A 20,927-nucleotide genomic window follows, 5' to 3' on the forward strand; every position below is an offset into this window, starting at 1 on the left:
CCCAGGACTTTGGGAGGCCAAGGTGGGCAGATTACCTGAGGTCAAGAGTTCGAGATCAGCCTGGTCAAAATGGTGAAACATGGTCTCTACTAAAAATACAAAAATTAGTTGGGGGTGGTAGTGTACGCCTGCAATCCTGCTAGCTACTTGGGAGGCTGAGGCAGGAGAATCACTTGAATCCGGGAAGCGGAGGTTGCAGTGAGCCCAGACTGTGTCACTGCACTCTAGCCTGGGCAACAGAGTGAGACTCTGTCTCTAAATAAATAAATAAACTAACTAAACTTATTATTATTTATTTGTAGGCAATTGAGTCAAAGCTTAGGTTCTGGAGTTAGAATTGTATTCTGTGCAGTGGCTCATGCATGTAATCCCAACGCTTTTGGTAGCCAGGGCGGGAGGATTGCTTGAGGGCAGGAGTTCAAAATCAGACCGGAAAAAATAAAAGAAATTAGCTGGGTGTGGTGGTGTGCGTCTGTAGTCCGAGCTACTCAGGAGGCTGAGCTGGGAGGCTGGCTTAAGCCTAGGCGTTTGAGGCTGCAGTGAGTTATTATCTTGCCAATAAATAAATAAATAAATAAATAAATGAAATGGATTCTATCTGGGCTGTGGTAACTTACTAGCTATGTGACTTTAGATAAATCATTTTGCATCTCTGAGCACCATATTCCTCACTTGTAAAACGGAGGAAGTAATACCTTTGTTGCACGGATATGGCAAGAAATAGAAATAAAATGTATAAAACAACTGGGACTAAACAGCCCTCGATAAAGGATAGCTGTTATGTTTATCGAACAACTGTTTAATTACTCCACCCCCCCACCCCCAAGCCCTTTCTTAGCTGAGGGGTCGAAAAAGCATCTGTTGCTCCTTAAGGTTCCCCCCTGCGCCCCCCCCCCCCCAGCCCTGACCGGAGCTTCCTATTATTTGGAAGGATTCTGGTCACCTGCCTCTGGCGGCGGCGCCACTGGCCCTGCGGGCTACGCGGAGGCCCCGCTCTTCGGGTATTTACGGCGCTCGGCCGCCCCAGCTCAGGCTCAAGTCTGCGCTTCCAGGTTCAGTTTCAGGGTCTCGCCGGCAGCCCCAGCCGGCGGGAGCGGAGCAGAGGGCGGGGCCCGGACTGCAGGCTCCTCTGGGGGCCCCGGAGTTGGGGAGCGGCGTCAGGGAGCCCCCGGAGGAGGATGGGCTGCAGACACAGCAGGCTGAGCAACTGCAAACCCCCCAAAAAGGTAAAGGGCGCCGGCGGAGAAGTTTGCTTTCACAGGAGAGGGGAGTGCGGAATCGCCCCGCCGCAGGGCACTCGGCGCCCCCGGCTCCCTCTGGTCGGCCTGGGGTACCGGACGGAGGACCTAGAGAGGCCAGCTCCGAGACGGGGGAGGCTCTGCTGGGAGGCGCTCTTTACCCCGGCCCGAGCCGCACCAAGCAGCCGAGTTTACAAACACGGCACCCGGGCCAGTGAACGGCAGCTAATTTCCGCTGCCTCGGTGGGGAGATGTCGAGCGTCTGTGGCAGGTGCCCTCTGCCTTCGGTCTGGGGCTGTTCGCTGTGTGGTCATGGACAAGTGACTTGACCTCTCTGGGCCTTTGGCTTCCTCCCCCCGGGTCAGAGGCTGATAATCTCATGGCTGCTCGCAGAGTGTTCTACCGACTGGTAGTATCAGCATCACTGGGAACCTGTTAGAAATGCAGAATCTCAGGCTCTAGCCCAGTCCTGCCAAGACCGAAGCTGCGTTTTAATCATATGCCCAGGTGATGAAGCTTTAAAGTTTGAGGCGTTGGTCTTAAGGCTTTTGCAGGCCCCGGAGCTACCGAGTGTGGGCTGCCCTTGGGGTAGCTGGGAGGGGCGAAAGAGGGAGGAGATCTACTGCCTTCTGCGGCCCTCTCCTCCCTTCCTGTCCTTCCCCCAAGGGGCCTTGGAGCTGGGTTAGGGCCCAGGGGACTCTACTCAGGTTTCTTGCGGTGAGACCAGCTGCCCCTCGGGGGCTGACGAGCCCAGAAGGTCAGAGCCTGGAGCTAGAAGGACAGCCTCCTCAGGGGACACTGTGAGGCAGAGGGGAAGGAGGATCCTCAAGTTCTGGCCCCTTTTCCTACCACTGCCTGCCCCTAGTCAGGTGGGACTAGATGATCCCATTAACTTTATGGTCATTCTCCCTTGAGACCCTGACGGGCTCCAAACTATGACAATATTTAATAGTTTTGCAATGAACTTCAGTCCTCCCTCTGCTCTTGCTTTGCTTGTGCCCTGGGTACAGGTTTTTCTGCCTAAAGTACTGTCCTAGCCTGGAGGGTTCTACTCCTTGCTCTGTCTGAAGTACATTACCTCCCAGCTTTCCTTGCTCTCCTTTTATTACCGGATTGAAAATCCTCACCAACCCCTGACCTAGAAACCCTCATGTCTTTCCTCATTCCAACAGGGAAACTGAGGCTTGGCGCTATCAGCAGAAGAAAGGGGCTGGCTGACAGGGATGACAAGGTGGAGAGACCTGAGCCTGGGCTGAGACTTGTAACTGAGCAAGTGGTAGGCGGACAGCAGTCCTGGGTGTAAGTCCTGGTAGTGCCACAAACATACTAGGTGACCCCAAGCAAGCCTTTGTGGCTCCCTGGGTCTCAATTTCTCCCTATACGGGGAGTGGTGAGCAAGATGATCCCTAAGAGTCTCAGAGTCTGTATTCTCTGCACCTGTGTCAACCTTGTAGCTTGCAAAGTGGACCAAGGGTGAATTCCAGCTACCCAGAGGTGGAGGAAATGGGGAGGAGCCTGACCCTTCCACAAACTGGAAGAGGAGGTCACAGTAAGCACAGCTCCTTTGGCTCCTGCTCCTTCCAAGAGACTTACCAGCTGTCCCTGCCTGTCCCTGGCACAGCCAAAGCTCTGAAGGGCAAGTAAAGCTGGCACAGCATGTCTGAGTTGGAAAAAGCCTTGGGTACCACCTAGGCTGATGCACCCACTATACAGATAGGAGGTTAAGGCCCAGAAGAGGGAAGGGGCATGACTGAGATCACAGAGCAACATGGAGCAGAGCCCAGGTGTCTAGTGCCCTAGCCCGGTGCTGTTTCCGCCCCCTCCCACTGTGCTTTCAGTGGCTTCTTGATGACTACAAACAAGACCCTTTAGCATTAAAGGTTTTACTCTTGTTGCCTCAGAACAGCCTGGCATGCCTTCTTGGCCCCAGCCATGCCAGGCCCCTGCCCCTATATGGCAAGATTTATGGACTGGTTTTGTTTAATGCTCCCATCCCTCTAGGCTAGGCTCCTGCCCAATTTCTCACCCAGGTGCAAACCCCTTGGAAGGCATGAGCTCCCAAGTTCATCTTCAACAGGCTATTGGCCCCCTGGGAGAGAGGGGGACTCCAGGGATGGGATGAACAAAAATGAGCTCAGGCCACAGAAGGGTTAGGTTCTGATAATCATGACTCACCCTTCATGTTTGCAGAATGCTTTCACATCCTGCCCAGCCTCACAGAAGCCCTGGAAGCAAGGCTGAGCTATGGAATCTTTCCCACTTTACTGGTGAGGAAACTGAGGCTCAGGGACGAGTGAGGGGTCCAAAGTCACAACGCCAGTTGGTAGCAAAGCTGTGCAGTTGAGCCTGGCTTTCTGCACTCCCCATCTGGTGCTCATTGCTTTATGCAGACCATGGAGCAGGTGCTAAGTAGATATTTGAGTGAATGAGGGACAAATAAGAGCCGTGCTAGGGGTTGGCCCAGGGAGCAGCAGAAGCATCACGTCCAGCCTTGAGAGATGCAGGAAGGGTTTCTGGATGGAGGGTGGTTTGGAAGGTATGGCAAGAGTTGCCCACTCATGGCCAAGACTTGGCAAAGGCACAGTGTGAGGGGGTTCTTTGTGGAGAATGGAGGTGGCAGGCAGCAAGGAATGAGGTGGGTGCTTTTAGCAAGGACTATCCTGGCTAGGGACAGGAGCTTAATCATGAGGCCTTCTCAAGGTCCCTCCAGGTTCAAGGATCTGAGAATCTGCTGAGTTCTGTGGTCTATGGTGCCTGTCGGGCTTGGCTGACTAGCTGCTCTAGACCACCCTGAGAGGCCTGGCCTGGGCCTAGGTCACTGCCTTATTGGAACAAGTTGAAATGCTGGGTATGAATGAATAGGGTTCCTGGCAGTCTGAGGGTAGGTGCTGAGGAAATGTCTGGATCATGTGGTCCCTCCTAAACCTTTATTCTCTGTAAAAATAAAAACCATGGCTAATGCAGTCACATCCCCCAGGAAGACTCAGGAGAAGGCCAGGCAGAGTGGGTAGGGGTCAAGTAAGCCCCCCCTTCTGGGGGCTTGCCAGACATGGGGGTAAGGAGGGGCCTTCCTATCCCTGGCAGGTTACCAGCCTCCCTTGGGCAATAAGGTAGGGGGGCAGAAGGCACCTCACGGCCAACCCCCTTTGTGTGGCACTGAAGAGTGCCAGGCATGATGTCTCAACTCTCCAGTCCCCAAGGCTATGGCTATGGGTCCATAGTTCCAAGCAGGGCCTCTGAGAAGGGGCTCAGCATAGTGCCAAGTACGCGGGCCTCAGGTGACAGGTACTTGGTGGATCAGTCATTCAGCAGCCCTTCATGAGCACATCCATGTAGCAAGCCAGGTGATAGAAATGAATGATATGGAAGAGGCCGGTGCAGGCATGGGTAATTCTGAAATCAACCAGTAGACACCAAGGGCACGAACTTTAAAACTCAGTTCACCTATTTGTTTATTAACTTGGCAAACATTTGTGTGTCGTCCACACTGGGCTCTGGGCTGGGTGCTGCTTCAGTCCTGATTACATGAAAGATCTGTTAAGTGACCTTAAAAGAGGCTTGGCTTCTACATGCCTCAGTTTCCTCATCTATAAGACAGGCGCACTATTAGCTCCTGTGCCATAGGGTTGTTCTAAAGATTAGATGAGGCCACCTGTAATCCCAGCACTTTGGGAAGCTGAGGTGGATGGATCACCTGAGTTCAGGAATTCAAGACCAGTCTGACCAACATGGAGAAACCCTGTCTCTACTAAAAAGACAAAATTAGCCGGGCGTGGTGGCACATGCCTGTAATACCAGCTACTCAGGAGGCTGAGGCAGGAGAATTGCTTGTACATGGTAGGCGGAGGTTGCAGTGAGCTGAGATCGCGCCATTGCACTCTAGCCCGCGCAACAAGAGCAAAACTCCATCTCAAAAAAAAAAAAAAAAAAAAAAAGATTAGGTGAAAGACTGTATGTGACAGAGCCCCTGATACCCTGACTAGCGGGAAGGATGCCTTTGAAAGAGGCCTTTGAGGCCGGGCGCGGTGGCTCAAGCCTGTAATCCCAGCACTTTGGGAAGCCGAGGCGGGTGGATCATGAGGTCAAGAGATCGAGACTATCCTGGTCAACATGGTGAAACCCCGTCTCTACTAAAAATACAAAAAATTAGCTGGGCATGGTGGTGCGTGCCTGTAATCCCGGCTACTTGGGAGGCTGAGGCAGGAGAATTGCCTGAACTCAGGAGGCGGAGGTTGCAGTGAGCCGAGATCGCGCCATTGCACTCCAGTCTGGGTAACAAGAGCGAAACTCCATCTCAAAAAAAAAAAAAAAAAAAAAAAAATAGAAAGAGGCCTTTGAAAGAGACTTAATGTTATGCTTTAAGGACATCACTGCCTAGATTGTGCCCAAGGAAAGTACACTGGGATGTGGGAGGTAAGGAACGTTACTGTCCTTGGAAGGCTGACCCGTGCAGGGCGGGGAGGATGCAGCCTAGCGTCTGGCCTCTGCCTTCAAATCTCCGAAATCTTGTCAAGGGGCATTGAAGGCAGATTTGTTCTCTGTTGTTCCAGAAGGCAACACTGTGGCCAGTGGGGGGAGGCTGAAGTGAGCCAGATTTCTACTTCTCATGAGGAAGAAGCGGCCAAAAAAAGGCCTCAAAGGGTAGTGAGTTCCCCATCATTGGAGGGGTACAGGCAGGGGTCAGGTGGCATCTTGACAAGAATATTAGAGGGGTACAAGCCTATGACCAGCAAATATTTACAATTCCATTCAAAAAAAGGAATGAGTCTGATTATGTTTTTAGTTGAAATTTCAAAATTTGGGAAGGAATAAGAAATTTTAAAATCTTTTAGTCTCACAGTTAAGAGATAGCCATTGTGTACATTTCAGTGGCATTTGTTATACGGTTTTTTACTATGTGTATTATAGATGTGAGTATGACTATCTGTATCAAGCTAAGAATATGTTTTATATGGCTATATTCCAGTTACTTAGTATTCTTCCGGGGACATTTTCCCATGTTAAGTAGTCCATGGAAACATGGACGTTTTAGTGGCTACCGAATGTCCCATGGCTGTTCCATGGCTTAATCAGTTTGGACACGTGGTTCCTTACAGTCTACACTCCTACCCTGGTAATCAATGAACATACTTGTGTTTTCCTCCTACCTGAGGCCAGCGTGACTTTGGACTTAGAGGGGGTCAAGGAAGGTCCCTTAGAGAGATGGCATCTTTCTAAGTTGGGTTTTGAAGGTGGGTGGGGGGTAGGCAGTTGGGGGGCCAGCAGGTTACGCAGGAGGCATCCTAGGCAGAAGGAATACGGGAGCAGCCCTTAAGACCTGGTCATGAGGAGTGGGCAAATCTGATCTTCTAGGTCAGTTAGCAAGGGCAGTACAGTCCGGGAGCATGAAGGAGAGCTGCCTGTGCAGCCCTCAGTCCCCAGCCCCAACCATCACAGGGATGTTGGCGTGTACATGGTCTCCGAGCCGGTGATTCTGCCCAATCCAGAAGCGAATGCCCCGCCGATCTTCCTAGCTAAAGCCAGTACAGGCTTTCATCACGAGGCACTCTGGAAGACCTGTGAGATTAAATACCAGATTATTGTGTTGGACAACCTAAAGCACATTAGAATAATGCCTAAACATCTCTGCCTTTGAGATACAACCTTTGGTGAGATCTTTTCTGCACAGGTACATATTTTTAATTCTTTTCCTTTATTGAATTCATGGATGGCTAATATAGGTCCCCTGAGAACATGATGAATTCCCAGATACCTAAGGACTCCCATTTTTGCTTCAGTTGGGTGTTAGGTTTGGGACTTATGCTTCATGTCAGCACTGTGCTGCTTTTTTGTCATAAAAGGGCAGAAAAGATCAAATTTTAAGTTAATTGCACAGAAGCAAACTGGTATATATATCAAGATGGTGAAACTCTGGGTTGGAGGGGTTGCCCCCTGACATGTATTGTGTGTAGATCAGCCAGTGAACAAGAGCCTGAGACCTGCCTGGAAAAAGAGCTCTAAGTGGTCTCAGTATGAAATTCATATTAAAAAACTAAACTTGAAGAGCGTAAGGGACCCTCCTAATGAAAGGAGAAGTCTCTCAGATGCCCCCAGTTCTGGTTCTGATGCCTCAGGGTGTGCTTGGGTTTCTCTCTGCAAGGCTGGCACCCTGTCCTCTGCATCCTCCACCCTCAGCACTGTGAGCTGTCCCCAGTGACCAGGGGAGAGAGCCAGGCTGGGAGCCCCACTGCAGCAGGACTGGCAGTGGGGAGGGACCTCCTGCCGCCTCATTTTGGCAGAGAGAAGGAGCGAGAGAAGATCCATCCATCTTGAGCAGATCTAAATCCATCCATTACCTGAAGACAAGCCATCCTATTTGTCTTGCCAGGTGAATCTTAATCCCTAAAAATAGTTTATCTCGTGTCACCTTATTTTCAAATCTGAACCTTCCAGAACATCTAGGCCAAACACTGAACGATACCTAAAACAGCCATCCACGTCCATGCTTCCCCCTCAAGACAAGTGATACGCAGTCTGACCTACTTCCAGTTTTCCTCCTCTCTCTGCAATGGAGTTCTTTTTCACTGAGTGTGCAATGACCTTTGTGGCCTTCCTGGCCATTTTCCACTGCCCCATGCAACCCTGCCCCTGTCTCTTTCTTAAGCAGATGGCCTGGACATCAGAAAAGCTGTTACCTTTACGGGGTTCAGTAGCATTCCCTCCTACATTTATGTTCATCTAGAACCTATAAATGTGACGTTATTTGTAATAGGGTCTTTGCAGGGACAATCAAGTCAAAATGAGGTCACACTAGATAGGCCCTAATCCAGTGATTATGTCCTAACAAGAAGAGGGACATTTGGACATAGACACACAGGGAGAAGAGTGGGGAGTGGAATTTTGCATCTTCTAAGCTAGAGGACCAAGGATTGCCGGCACCCACCAGGAGCTGGGAGAGAGGGAGGGAACAGATCCTTCCTTAGAGCCTCCAGAAGAGCCAGCTCAGCTGACACCTCAGATTTGGACTTCCAACGTCCAGAACTGTGAGAGAATAAATTTCTGTTGTTTTCAGCTACCATGTGTGTGGTAATTTGTTACAGCAGCTTTAGGAAACCTTTTCTTCTTTCTTTTTTTCTTTTTCTTTTTTTTTTTTTTGAGATGGAGTTTCGCTCTTGTTGCCCAGGCTGGACTATCTTGGCTCACCACAACCTCTACCTCTTAGGTTCAAGCGATTCTCCTGCCTCAGTCTCCCGAATAGCTGAGATTACAGGCATGTGCCACCCTGCCCGGCTAATTTTGTATTTTTAGTAGAGACGGGGTTTCTCCACGTTGGTCAGGCTGGTCTTGAACTCCTGACCTCAAGTGTTCCGCCTGCCTCAGCCTCCCAAAGTGCTGGGATTACAGGCGTGAGCCACCACTCCCAGACAGCTTTAGGAAACTTTCATATCACAAGGAAAGGGGGTGGGGGGTAGGCAGTTGGGGGGCCAGCAGGTTACGCAGGAGGCTGCCCCCCTTACTCACCCTCCCACCCCCTGTTCCCATCTTGCCAGCAATCAAAAAGGACAGCAAGAACCCAGTACCCGCTGCCCCCCTTACTCACCCTCCCACCCCCTGTTCCCATCTTGCCAGCAATCAATAAGGACAGCAAGAACCCAGTACCTCCCCTTTGGATGGCAGCAGAGGAGGCAGCACTGTAAACAGGGGGGTGCTTGGGCAGGGCCTATTGCTTTTGGATACCAGCAGCTGCATCTGTAGAGGAAAGAGCACTGAACTGGGAGTCAAGAATGGGGCCTACTTCTTTATATTTTTCATTGATATATAATATTTTGCCTATTTATTAGGTACATATGATACTTTATATGCATAGACTGTGTAATGATCAAGTCAGGGTATCTGGAGTTTCCATCACCTTGAGTATTTATCAGCTCTATGTGTTGGGAACGTTTCAAGTCCTCTCTAGCTATTTTGAAATATACAGGACATGGTCGCTATGGAACATTAGCATGTCGTCTTTCTATCTGGCTGTATGTTCGTATCCTTTGACTAGCCTCTCTTCATCCCCTCCACCCACCGCACACATCCTTCCCAACCTCTGCTAGTCATCATTCTAAGAATGGGACCCACTTCTGCCTCTTTTACTAAAACTGTTCTCCTCCCCTGCCTTGATTTCTCCATCTGTACCATGACTCCATTGGAGGCTTTCAGGTTCTAAGAGAGGTATTTTTTTTCTTGTTGTTATTAATTTCTTTGTATACAAGTAATTTTTGAATGCATTATTGCTTTAAAAGTTCTAATAATTTAGGTAAAACAGAAGCTACAGTAATTTTAGTCCATTCTCTGGAGATGACAGCTGTTATCAGTTTGTGCTTTTCTAGGTACTTTTTCCTGTGCATTTTTTTTTTAATCAATAAAAATAGTCGGCCCAGCACGGTGGCTCATGCCAGCACTTTGGGAGGCTGAGTGGGCAGATCACCTGACGTCAGAAGTTCAAAACCAGCCTGGTCAACATGGTGAAACACTGTCTCTACTAAAAATACAAAACTTAGCTGAACGTGGTGGTACATGCCTGTAATCCCAGCTACTGGGGAGGCTGAGGCAAGAGGATCACTTGAACGTGGGAAGCAGAGGCTGCAGTGAGCCAGGAACATGCCACAGTTCTCCAGCCTGGACAACAGAGTGAGACTCTATCTAAAAAAACAGTTTAGTTTGGATATTGGTATTCTACCAAATGGCTTTCCATCTTTGTACATAAAGGTCTACTTCAGTCTCTTAAACATACGAATGATGTGACATGGTATTATGTCCCTGAGTGTATCCAGCCAGTCCCCAGTTTACAGGTTTCCCTACTGCCAATGGTCCTGCCCTGATAATCCCGTGCCTCCTCCTCACCCTCACTAATAAGTACTTCTTTGTGCTGGCAGTGCCACTGTCGGATTGGGAGCATGCTGCATCCAGCTTGGGAGGTGGCTGAGCTCTGTCATTCTCTGCTTTCAGGCACTTCTGCTCTGTTTTTCAACTACCTTCACATTGACTGCCGAAGAACAGGCAATGGTGTGAAGGGCTCCGGGTTCTCACCCACACCTCCTGAGCAAGGGCCCATGACCAGAGCTGACAGCCAAGTGTGTCAAACTGGCCCTGCCCTGCCCAGAGCAAACAAGCAGGACAGGATCGATAGAAGATGAGATAGCAAGATGACCTCACTCTGCCCCTTCTTCCCCATCCACAGCATGTCAAAACCAGAGGGCTCTTACGTATCCCATTGCACAATTCCATGCCATGCAGAAGAGGAAATAGAAGCACAGAAAAGGAAGGGTGCCCACCCGAGGTCACACAGCAAGCAGATGGCAAGCTAGGACCTTGACTCTGGACTCCCAGTTCGCCGTTGGACTAGGAGACGGGTATCTGGGTGCTCAGCCTGTCTCTTTCCCCCTCCCCTCCCAGCCACTGACACCATTTTCTGTCCAGCTTCTTCAGGGTCCTACCTGCCAGGCTGACCCAAATGCTAGAAATAATGTCTAGTGCTTTTGCCAGCTCCAGGCCCTCTGAGGCAATCAGAACTAGCAGACACCTTGGGAGGCTGATATGAGACAAGAACAGGGGAGCTATAGGAAGAAAGAAAACGAACAAGGCGAAAGGCTTTCTCCAGGCCTCAGCATCACCGTCTGCAGTGAGGCCTTGCACTCGAGACCTTTCTGATGCTTGTCTGCTGCGGTGTGGCTCAGCAGGTGCAGGGGTGTTTAAGAAGGAAGTGGTCCTTTCGTCCTCTGAGACACGTCATCCATCAGTTGGTCAGAGAGGAGCAGTGGAGACCACATCCGCCCCTGCCTTGTGTGCTCGGGGTGTCCTGCAGGTGTTCAGAGTATAGGCTGTGTCCCTGGTGCAGCTGACTGGGGCAGCCTGGTACCTCTAACTGTCAGTTGGTTGTGTAGTCACAGAGGACTGTCCTCCAGCCAGTGGGAAAATGTTGACCACACACTATACAATATGAAGAGGATGAATTAAATCTTTAATATCCCTGGCAGAGTTTGATTTTCAGTGAAACCAAATTCAGGCATTACTTTGGCAGAATTATCTCTGCCCATCTTAGAGATGGGGAGGCTGAGGCCTGTATTTATGGTGTTCTTCCCTCTGAGCTTCTGTAATTCGGGTGTGAACACTGACGTTTCTCAACAGCCCTAAAGGTTTAGACCCCGCCCTTCCTCCCTGAAAGCCCTGGACTGGGGCCCCTTGGGCCTCCACCTCCACCCCCACCTCCTTCCTGCCTCTTCTCACAGCCAATGGGCTCTCTCTGTGGTTGCTTAGATCCCAAAACTAGTGGTGCTGGGCCAGACACCGGAAAGGCAGCTCTGATATTGAGGAGGGTGTGGCCAGAGCCCTTTGAGACTCAGAATCACCTTTGCCCTGCAGGCTCAGCTACTCGGATAAAGCTGGCCCTGGCATCGGGGGATGGAAACAACTACAGCCTCAGCTATGAGTCTGGATTCTCCTCAGGGTTGTGCTTCCCTGCTTTGCAGCCTCTGACAAGTTATCTGCCCACCCAACTCTGGGCCTCAGCTTTTCTTTCTTTCTTTTTTTAAAAAATATTTTATTGTATTTTAGGTTCCAGGGTACATGTGCAGATCATGCAGGATTGTTGCATAGATACATACATGGCAATGAATGTGGTTTGCTGCCTCCATCCCCCCGTCAACTATATCTGGCATTTCTCCCCATGTTATTCCTCCCCAACCTCCCTAGCCCCCAATGTCCCTCCGCTAGTTCCCCCCCTCCAGCAGACCCCAGTGTGTGATGCTCCCTTCCCCAAGTCCATGTGTTCTCATTGTTCAACACCCACCTATGAGTGAGAACACACGGTGTTTGATTTTCTGTTCTTGTCAGTTTGCTGACAATGATGGTTTCCAGGTTCATTCATGTCCCTACAAAGGACAGGAACTCATCATTTTTTATGGCTGCCTAGTATTACATGGTGTATATGTGCCACATTTTCCCTGTCCAGCCTACCATCGATGGGCATTTGGGTTGGTTCCAGATCTTTGCTATTGAAAACAGTGCCACAATGAACATACGTGTGCATGTGTCTTTATAATAGAATGATTCATAATCCTTTGGATACATACCCAGTAATGGGATTGCTGGGTCAAATGGAATTTCTATTTCTAGGTCCTTGAGGAATCACTGTACTGTCTTCCACAATGGTTGAACTAATTTACACTCCCACCAACAGTGTCAAAGTGTTCCTATTTCTCCACATCCTCTCCAGCATCTGTTGTCTCCAGACTTTTTAATGATTTCCATTCTAACTGGTGTGAGATGGTATCTCAATGTGGTTTTGATTTGCATTTCTCTAATGACCAGTGATGATGAGCATTTTTTCATATGTTTTTTGGCCTCATAGATGTCTTCTTTTGAAAAGTATCTGTTCATGTCCTTCACCCACTTTTGAATGGGTTTGCTTTTTTCTTGTAAATCCATTTTAGTTCTTTGTAAATTCTGGATATAAGTCCTTTGTCAGAGGGGTAGATTGCAAAAATGTTTTCCCATTCTGCTGGTTGTTGGTTTACTCTAATGATTGTTTCTTTTGCTGTGCAGAAGCTCTGGAGTTCAATTAGATCCCATTTATCTATTTTAGCTTTTGTTGCCAATGCTTTTGGTGTTTTAGTCATGAAGTCCTTGCCTACGCCTATGTCCTGAATGGTTTTGCCTAGATTTTCTTCTAGGGTTTTTATGGTGTTAGGTCTTATGTTTAAGTCTTTAATCCATCTAGAGTTAATTTTAGTGTAAGGTGTCAGAAAGGGGTCCAGTTTCTACTTTCTGCACGTGGCTAGCCAGTTTTCCCAACACCATTTATTAAACAGGGAATCCTTTCTCCATTGCTTGTTTTTGTGAGATTTGTCAAAGATCAGATGGTTGTACATGTGTGGCATTGCCTCTCAGGCCTCTGTTCTGTTCCATTGGTCTTTATCTCTGTTTTGATACCAGTACCATGCTGTTTTGATTACTGTAGCCTTGTAGTATAGTTTGAAGTCCGGTAGTGTGATGCCTCCAGCTTCGTTCTTTTTGCTTAGTATTGTCTTGGCTATGTGGGCTCTCTTTTGGTTCCATAAGAAGTTTAAGGTGTTTTTTTCCAGTTCTGTGAAGAGGGTCATAGGTAGCTTGATGGGGATAGTGTTGAGTCTGTAAATTACTTTGAGCAGTATGGCCATTTTCTCAATATTGATTCTTCCTAACCATGAGCATGGAATGTTTTTCCATCTGTTTGTGTCCTCTCTTATTTCCTTGAGCAGTGGTTCATAGTTCTCCTTGAAGAGGTCCTTTACAGCCTTTGTTGTTGTATTCCTAGGTATTTTATTCTCTTTGTAGCAACTGTGAATGGGAGTTTGCTCTTGATTTTGCTCTCTTTTAGTCTGTTATTGGTATATAGGAAGGCTTGTCATTTCTGCACATTGTTTTTCTATCCAAACCAGGAAGAAGTTGAAAACTTGAATAGACCAATAATGAGGGCTGAAGTTGAGGCAGCAATGAATAGCCTACCAACCAAAAAAAGCCCAGGTTCAGATGGGTTCACAGCCGAATTCTATCAGACATACAAAGAAGAGCTGGTACCACTCCTTCTGAAACTATTCCAAACAATGAAAAAAGAGGAAATCCTTCCCAAATCATTTTATGAGACCAACATCATCCTGATACCAAAACCCAGGAGAGACTCAACAAAAAAAGAAAACTTCAGGCCAATATCCATGATGAATATAGATGCAAAAATCTTCATATTGGCAAACTGATTGCAACAGCACATCAGAAAAACTTCTCCATCACGATCAAATAGGCTTCATTCCAGGGAGGCAAGGCTGGTTCAACATATACAAGTCTATAAATGTAATCCACTGCATAAACAGAACCAAAGACAAAAACCACAATTATCTCAATAGATGCAGAGAAGGCCTTCAATAAAATTCAACAGCCTTCTATACTAAAAACTCTCAATACACATTTGGAACATGTCTCAAAATAATAAAAGCTATTTACGACAAACCCACATCCAGTATCATACTGAATGGGCAAAAACTGGAAGCATTCCCTCCGAAATCTGGCACTAGACAAGGATGCCCTCTCTCACCACTCCTATTTAATATAGTATTGGAAGCTCTAGCCAGAGCAATCAGGCAAGAAAAAGCAATAAAAGGTATTCAATTAGGAAAGGAGGAAGTCAATTTGTCTCTATTTGAAGATGACATGATTGTATATTTAGAAGACCCCATCATCTCAGCCCAAAATCTCCTTAAGCTGATAAGCAACTTCAGCAAAGTGTCAGGGGCCTCAGCTTTTCTATCTGGAAAAAGGAGTTGGGGATTGGAATCAGCTGCCTCCTGAGGCCTTCCAACCCTGTTCTCAGTCCCCGTAAGCCTTCCTCAGCCAGGATAGGTGTGACAGAACCGCATGCCCAAAGGAAGCCAGGCCTGTGATTTATGGGACATGGAGGAGCTGGGTGAACTCTTAGGGGTCATCTTTAATTACTAAATTCTCTAAGTTAAGCAGCAACAATGAGGACACAAAGCACTTAATCAGAAATATACAAGCCTTGAAGGCTGAATAACAGAATGTAGTGATGGTTCCAAAAGAGTAGCCAGGTCAGGTGTTTGCAGGACAGGCTGAACTTCCCTCAGGGCTACACTTGCCTTCCATCCTACTAGGATTCCCAAGGTAGGGAATAGCTGGGTGGCTTCTATTCAAGTTGCTTCTGCCTAATTCACTCTTGCCTGGTGAGGTTCAGAATTTGAGGGAAGTCTAGGAGTCTATCACAAAGGCTTGAGTATGTGGCTATAGCCATTCACTCCAAAATGCCTCTCCCTGAATAGCATTCAACAGAGCTCCCTGAGGTTCCATTACTGCTGGTGGCCTTTATGTGGTACCTGTAGTAGAAAAATTCTTTATGGTTACTGGAGACCGTCACTTGCTGAACATCAGTGATGCTTTTTAGAATTATAGACTGTTAGAGTTCAGGGTTCTCAAAGATCACTCAGTCCAATCAACAACATGAAGTTTGACTCTCCAACCTCTTTTTGCATGCTACTAGTGATGGAGTGCTGACTTCCACCACCCTGCCCCACCCTCTAATAAGGCAGCCTACCTATTTGTGATGGTTCTGACATTTTTCTTCATATTGAACTGAAACTTCTTGAACTTCCTTGTGCTTGGCCACAGTCCTGTCCTCCAAGGCTGTAGATGACACACCAGCGGCTTCTACCCATGACAGTCGTGCTGAGATTTGAAGACAGTGGTCGGGTCTTCTTGCCTCTTCTCAAGGCTGACCAACTCTTGTTCTGTTAACAGTCCCTCTTATAATTTGGTTTTGCGTTCCCTCCTACATCCTGTGGGTTTCTTTGGGACATCTTCCAGTTTGTCAGTTTACCTTCTAAAATGTGAGCATACGCTAGGGCATGTCACCAGCCCCAATCTGAGCTCGCATGGCTTCTCCACGGCACGGCTCTGGACACTGTCTTCTCATTCTACCCTGACTGTGTCTGTTTTTGACAGCTGTGTCCTGCTATCTCAGGTTTGCTTCACAGTGAATCTACCGCAGGGCTCTAGTCTACTTGACAGCAAGGATCTGGGCACCAGAGCTGCCAGTGTCACCTGGGTATAGGGGCTCTATCTCCAGCCTTCTTAGGAGAAGGGCTGCCCTGGAGCTCAGGAGGACTGAAGAGAGCATCTGGTCCAGCCCTGACCCTTCACAGATGAGAAGGGATATGACTTACCTGAAGTCACACATTAAAGCTGGAGTGGAGTTTCCTGGCCTCTCCCCCAGGCCTGGGTTCTCCCTGCATCCTGTGCTGCTGGCAGCCTCCTCTGCAGCTTTCTTGCTCCCAAGTTTCCGTTGACTCAGGAAGCTGTCATCCCTCTTCCAGAGTGCAATCCGGATACCCCACCCCAGCCCTACGCTCCCCACCCATCTTTTGGAAGGGAAAATTCTTGTGTCCCCTTCCCAGTTCCTGTCCTCCTCCACTGCAGGTACCCTCTGCTTCATGACCTCTGAGGAGGAAGTGGTCAGGACCCCAACCTGGGGATTTTCCACTTAGTAGCTGTTTGTTGAGACCTACCCAGCTCAGGGTCACATGGCCTCAGGCTTTTGCAGGCACTGGAATCACCTGACTAGACTGCTAAAGGTGGAGATTCCAGCTGGGTGCAGTGGCTCATGCCTGTAATCCCAGTACTTCAGGAGGCTGAGGTGGGTGGACCACTTGAGGTCAGGAGTTCAAGACCTGCCTGGCCAACATGGTGAAACTTTGTCTCTACTAAAAATATGAAAATGAGCCAGGTGCGGTGACATGTGCCTGTCTAATCCCAGCTACTCTGAATGCTGAGGCAGGAGAATCACTTGAACCCAGGAGGCAAAGGTCGCAATTGAGCAGAGTTCACACCACTGTACCCCAGCCTGGACGACAGAGCCAGACTCCATCTCCAAAAAAAAGAGATGGAGATGCCCCTCACGCATACTATAGGTCTAGAATGCAGCCTGGACATTCATGTTAAGCAGGCTTTCCATGTGGCTCTAGACCACATTCCTAAGAAATACTGTTCGGGGCATGGTAACATACTGAAGCAAGTCCAGTGCAGATTTCAAACTCCTCTCCTCAAGCGCCCCCTTGGCTAGCAGGAGAGACAAACAGCTAACCAGGTACAGGTACTCTAAGGGGTCCCTGAAACATAGAGAAGACAGGAACTGACTCCGCCCTGGGGTAGGTCAGGAGAAAAGCAGAGAAATGGTGTGTGCACGGAGCCTGGGGGCCCAAGGTAGACCTGACCATGTGTCACAGTGGGATGTTCTTGAGCAACATAGGATGTCTCAGTCACACAGAGGCCTGTGCTGGGGGCAGGTGTGTAATAGGTAGCACTAGGTTATTTTGGTTTGGCTTTGACCTAGCAAATGTGCCAACATTTTTTTGAAGTGATAATATTCCACATTGGCAAAGTTGCAGTGAAGCTGTTTTTTGTTTTTGTTTTTGTTTTTTTCTGAAACAGAGTCTTGCTCTGTCACCCAGGCTGGAGTGCAGTGGCCCAATCTCAGTTCACTGCAAACTTTGCCTCCCAGGTTCAAACAATTCTCATAGCTCAGCCTACCAAGCTGGGATTATAGGCATGTGCCACCGTGCCTTGCAAATTTTTTTATTTTTAGTAGAGATGGGGTTTTGTCATGTTAGCCAAGCTGGTCCCAAACTCCTGGCCTCAAAAGATCCTCCCACCTCAGCCTCCTAAAGTCCTGGGATTACTGGTGTGAGCTACCAGAACTAGCTGAAACTGGTCTTTTTGTGTACCATTTGAGGGTGAGTAAATTGGTAGACCCTTCCGATGTTAGACATGTTATACTAGATGTGTAAAAAATTTTATAAATCAAAGTTTTTTTATTTTTTTATTTTTTGAGACCGGGTCTCTCTCTGTCACCCAGACCTGAGTGCAGTGGTGCGATCTCGGCTCACTACAACCTCCATCTCCCAAGCTCAAGTGATTCTCCTGCCTCAGCTTCCCAAGTAGCTGGGATTACAGGTGTGTGCCACTATTGCCCAGTTAAATTTTGTGTTTTTAGTAGAGATGGGGTTTCACCATGTTGGCCAGGCTCGAACTCCTGACCTCAAATGATCCACCTACCTTGACCTCCCAAAGTGCTGGGATTACAGGCATGAGCTGCCACATCTGGCCTAAATAAATATGTTTATTAAAGCATAATCTACACTTTAAAAAGTAGAAACAATTTAAACACTCAATAGCAAATGACTAAACTCATCCATCAGGAGGTTGTGCTGATCATTAAAATTAACACATTTGCAGAATAGTTAATGCTGTGTAGTAAATGTTCATAATATATTTGAAAAAGTAAGATATGAGGAAATATATATAATAATCCCAATATTGAATATGTGTATGTAGATGAACAATATATGCCACCAGGTTATGGGATTCTCTCTAGGTAGCGAGATTTTCTTTTCATATTTTCAGGTATTTTCTGTACTTTCTACATCAACTGCCTACTACTGCTGTAACTGGAAGAAGATGTTTGTAAATATTTAAGTATTAAGAAATTGGGGCTGGGTGCTGTGGCTCACACCTGTAATCCCAACACTTTGGAAGGCCAAGGCAGACAAATCACTTGAGCCTAGGAGTTCAAGACCATCCTGGGCAACATGATGAAACCCCATTTCTACCAAAAATACAAAAATTGGCCAGGTGTGGTAGTGTATGCCTGTGGTGCCAGCTACTTGGGAGACTGAGGCAGGAGAACCGCTTGAGCCTGGGAGGTAGAAGTTGCAGTGAGTCCTGATCACACCACTGTACCCTAGCTGGGACAACAGTGCAAGACTCCATCTCAAAAAAAAAAAAAAAAAAAGAAAGAAAGAAAGAAAACAGAAAAAAGAGAAAACAAATTGGAGTGTGGATTGACTGGGGACAGATGGTGATAGTCTTGATTGCCATTCTGAAGGAGTTATCTTGTTTTGTCAAGAGCTGGGGACTCAAGTACAAGGCCACATACTGCCTGTGGTCTGAAAGCTGTTTGTGGAGAAGTGTTTGCCACCAGTCTCTGGTGGTGGTTATCTGAAAGAAGGCAGTGTTTCATGAGCTTATGATCTTATTTCAGATGACAACACCTGAGACCCAGGGGCAGCCTAAGAGATCTGCCAAAGCAGATCATGTGGGATCTTTGTTCTTGCCATGTTTCTGAAACATGGCAATCGTCATGCGCAATATTTCAGCTCTTGGTGTATGCCAGACACCGCAGGTGCATCCTTTCATCTCATCCTAAAAGAGCCTCATGAGGAATCCGAGACATGGAGAGGTCATGCAGTCACACAGTGTTGGATTTAGTATTTGAATCCAGACCATGTGATTCTAGAATTCGAAAGTTTTTACCCACTCTGCTCTGCAGTCTCTAACATTCTGACACCCGGTTCTAATGCCGATTTGAACATTAAGGCACAGTGTGACCGTGTCTTAAACCACCCTGAGCCTCAGTTTCCTCACCTGTAGTGACCTTTGCCTCACAGTTCTGTTGAGAGGAGCTGATATGAGAGCTTAGAGTTTCAACATGATGGGATCATCTAGTTAAACCACTAGACCTCCTCACCCCCATCTCACAGAGGAGGAAACAGAAGCCCAGAGGGTGAAGGGATTTGTCCAAGTTTATAACAGAGCTGGGACTAGAATCTAGGCCTTCTGGCTCCCATAAAAACATTGTCTGAGTTCATCTAATCAGTCATGGCAACAAGGAAGAGACAACCATTTGTGTTTTTCTCCCTCCTTCCTCCAGCTCAGGGTGGGGAGTCTGGCTGCTGTCACTTCCCCAGATTCCAGCATTGACAGCTTCTCTGACTCGTGCCTGGAACAGGCTTCCTCCTCTTCCGTGGAAAGCGAGGACTGAGTCTTCACCAGGGTGGTTGGGGAGCTAAGTTGTCAGGTCTGCACAGCACTCTGCAGATTTGGGGTAGGAGGGCCTGGGGAGGCGCTGTGCCTCACTCAGTCTGCCAGGTCTTACACATGCCAGCTTCTATGCCCAGCAAGTGGGGGAGAAGCAGACTATTCTAGAAGACTTCCCTTGATACATCTTCTCTCCCCAGTGAGAAGTCTGCTTTCTAGAACTATTTCAGTGGTTTTCAGTCTAGGACTTTTTTTGTTTGTTTGTTTAGACAGAGTTTTGCTCTTGTTGCCCAGGCTGGAGTGCAGTGGTGTGATCTTGGCCCACAACAGCCTCCGCCTCCTGGGTTCAAATGATTCTCCTGCCTCAGCCTCCCGAGTAGCTGGGATTACAGATGCCCACCACTGTGCCTGGCTAATTTTTGTATTTTTAGTAGAGACAGGGTTTCACCACGTTGGCCAGACTGGTCTCAAACTCCTGACCTCGTGATCTGCCTGCCTCGGCCTCCCAAAGTGCTGGGATTACAGGTGTGAGCCACCACACCTGGCCAGTTTAGGACATTTTTAATAAATTTTATTCTAGTAATTACCTTTAAAAAATGTTTTTACCATAGTAAAAAGTAAAGTTTGTTTTTTATAGCAATAATTCATAATTGAACATTTTTACAGCCTCTTCATAGTTTGACTTTTGTTTTTGTTTTTGTTTTTGTTTTGAGACAGGCTTGCTTGGTTGCCCAGGCTGGAGTACAGTGGCAGGATCTCAGCTTACTGCAACCTCCGCCTCCTGGGTTCAAGCAATTCTCCTGCCTCAGCCCCCTGAGTAGCTGGGATTACAGGTGTGCACCACCACACCCAGCTAGTTTCTGTATTTTTAGTGGAGAGGGGGTTTTGTCATGTTGGTCAGGCTGGTCTTGAACTCCTGACCACAAATGATCCACTGACCTTAGCCTCCCAGAGTGCCAGGATTACAGGCATGAGCCACTGCACCCAGGCCTGATTTGTTTTTTAAAATGTTTCTTAAAATTGAGTCTAGAACATCTTACTTCCTTCCTTTTTTCCTTCCTTTCTGCCCATTCCCTTCCTTCTCCCTGTCTCTTTCTTTCTCTTCTTTGTAAAAGCATCTTGAAAAACATACAAAAGGACTTAAATATATATATATATATATATATATATATATATATATATATATATTTTTTAACCCAAATCCTGGTCCAGTGACCAGTGCCAGGCTTCAATCAACTTTTTGCCTCTCCAGCATGAAACGAGAAAATTACGGTGTGAGCGAGTGTGTAGTGTTGAGGAAGCATGTCA

The 20,927-nt window shown here is 47.7% G+C and overlaps 1 protein-coding gene across 3 annotated transcripts in view; it reads left to right on the top strand.

The window, feature by feature from the left end:
• Positions 1-1,090: 1,090 nt before the first annotated feature.
• CCDC69 (coiled-coil domain containing 69) overlaps positions 1,091-20,927 on the top strand; it is a 43,431-nt gene continuing 23,594 nt past the window's right edge. For 2 of the 3 annotated variants that reach the window (XM_074379006.1, XM_074379008.1), the window contains exons 1-2: positions 1,139-1,226; positions 10,444-10,615. Coding sequence is in view for 1 of the 3 variants with exons in the window: in XM_003934041.4 (XP_003934090.3) it covers positions 1,179-1,226 (48 nt within the window). In the remaining 2 variants the exon portion in view is untranslated. Of the gene's footprint in view, positions 1,227-10,443; positions 10,616-20,927 lie in introns of all 3 variants that reach the window. The other variant, XM_003934041.4, reaches the window with a different exon arrangement.

This window comes from Saimiri boliviensis, chromosome 1, assembly GCF_048565385.1.
Source record: "Saimiri boliviensis isolate mSaiBol1 chromosome 1, mSaiBol1.pri, whole genome shotgun sequence".
NCBI classification, from domain to species: Eukaryota; Metazoa; Chordata; class Mammalia; order Primates; family Cebidae; genus Saimiri; species Saimiri boliviensis.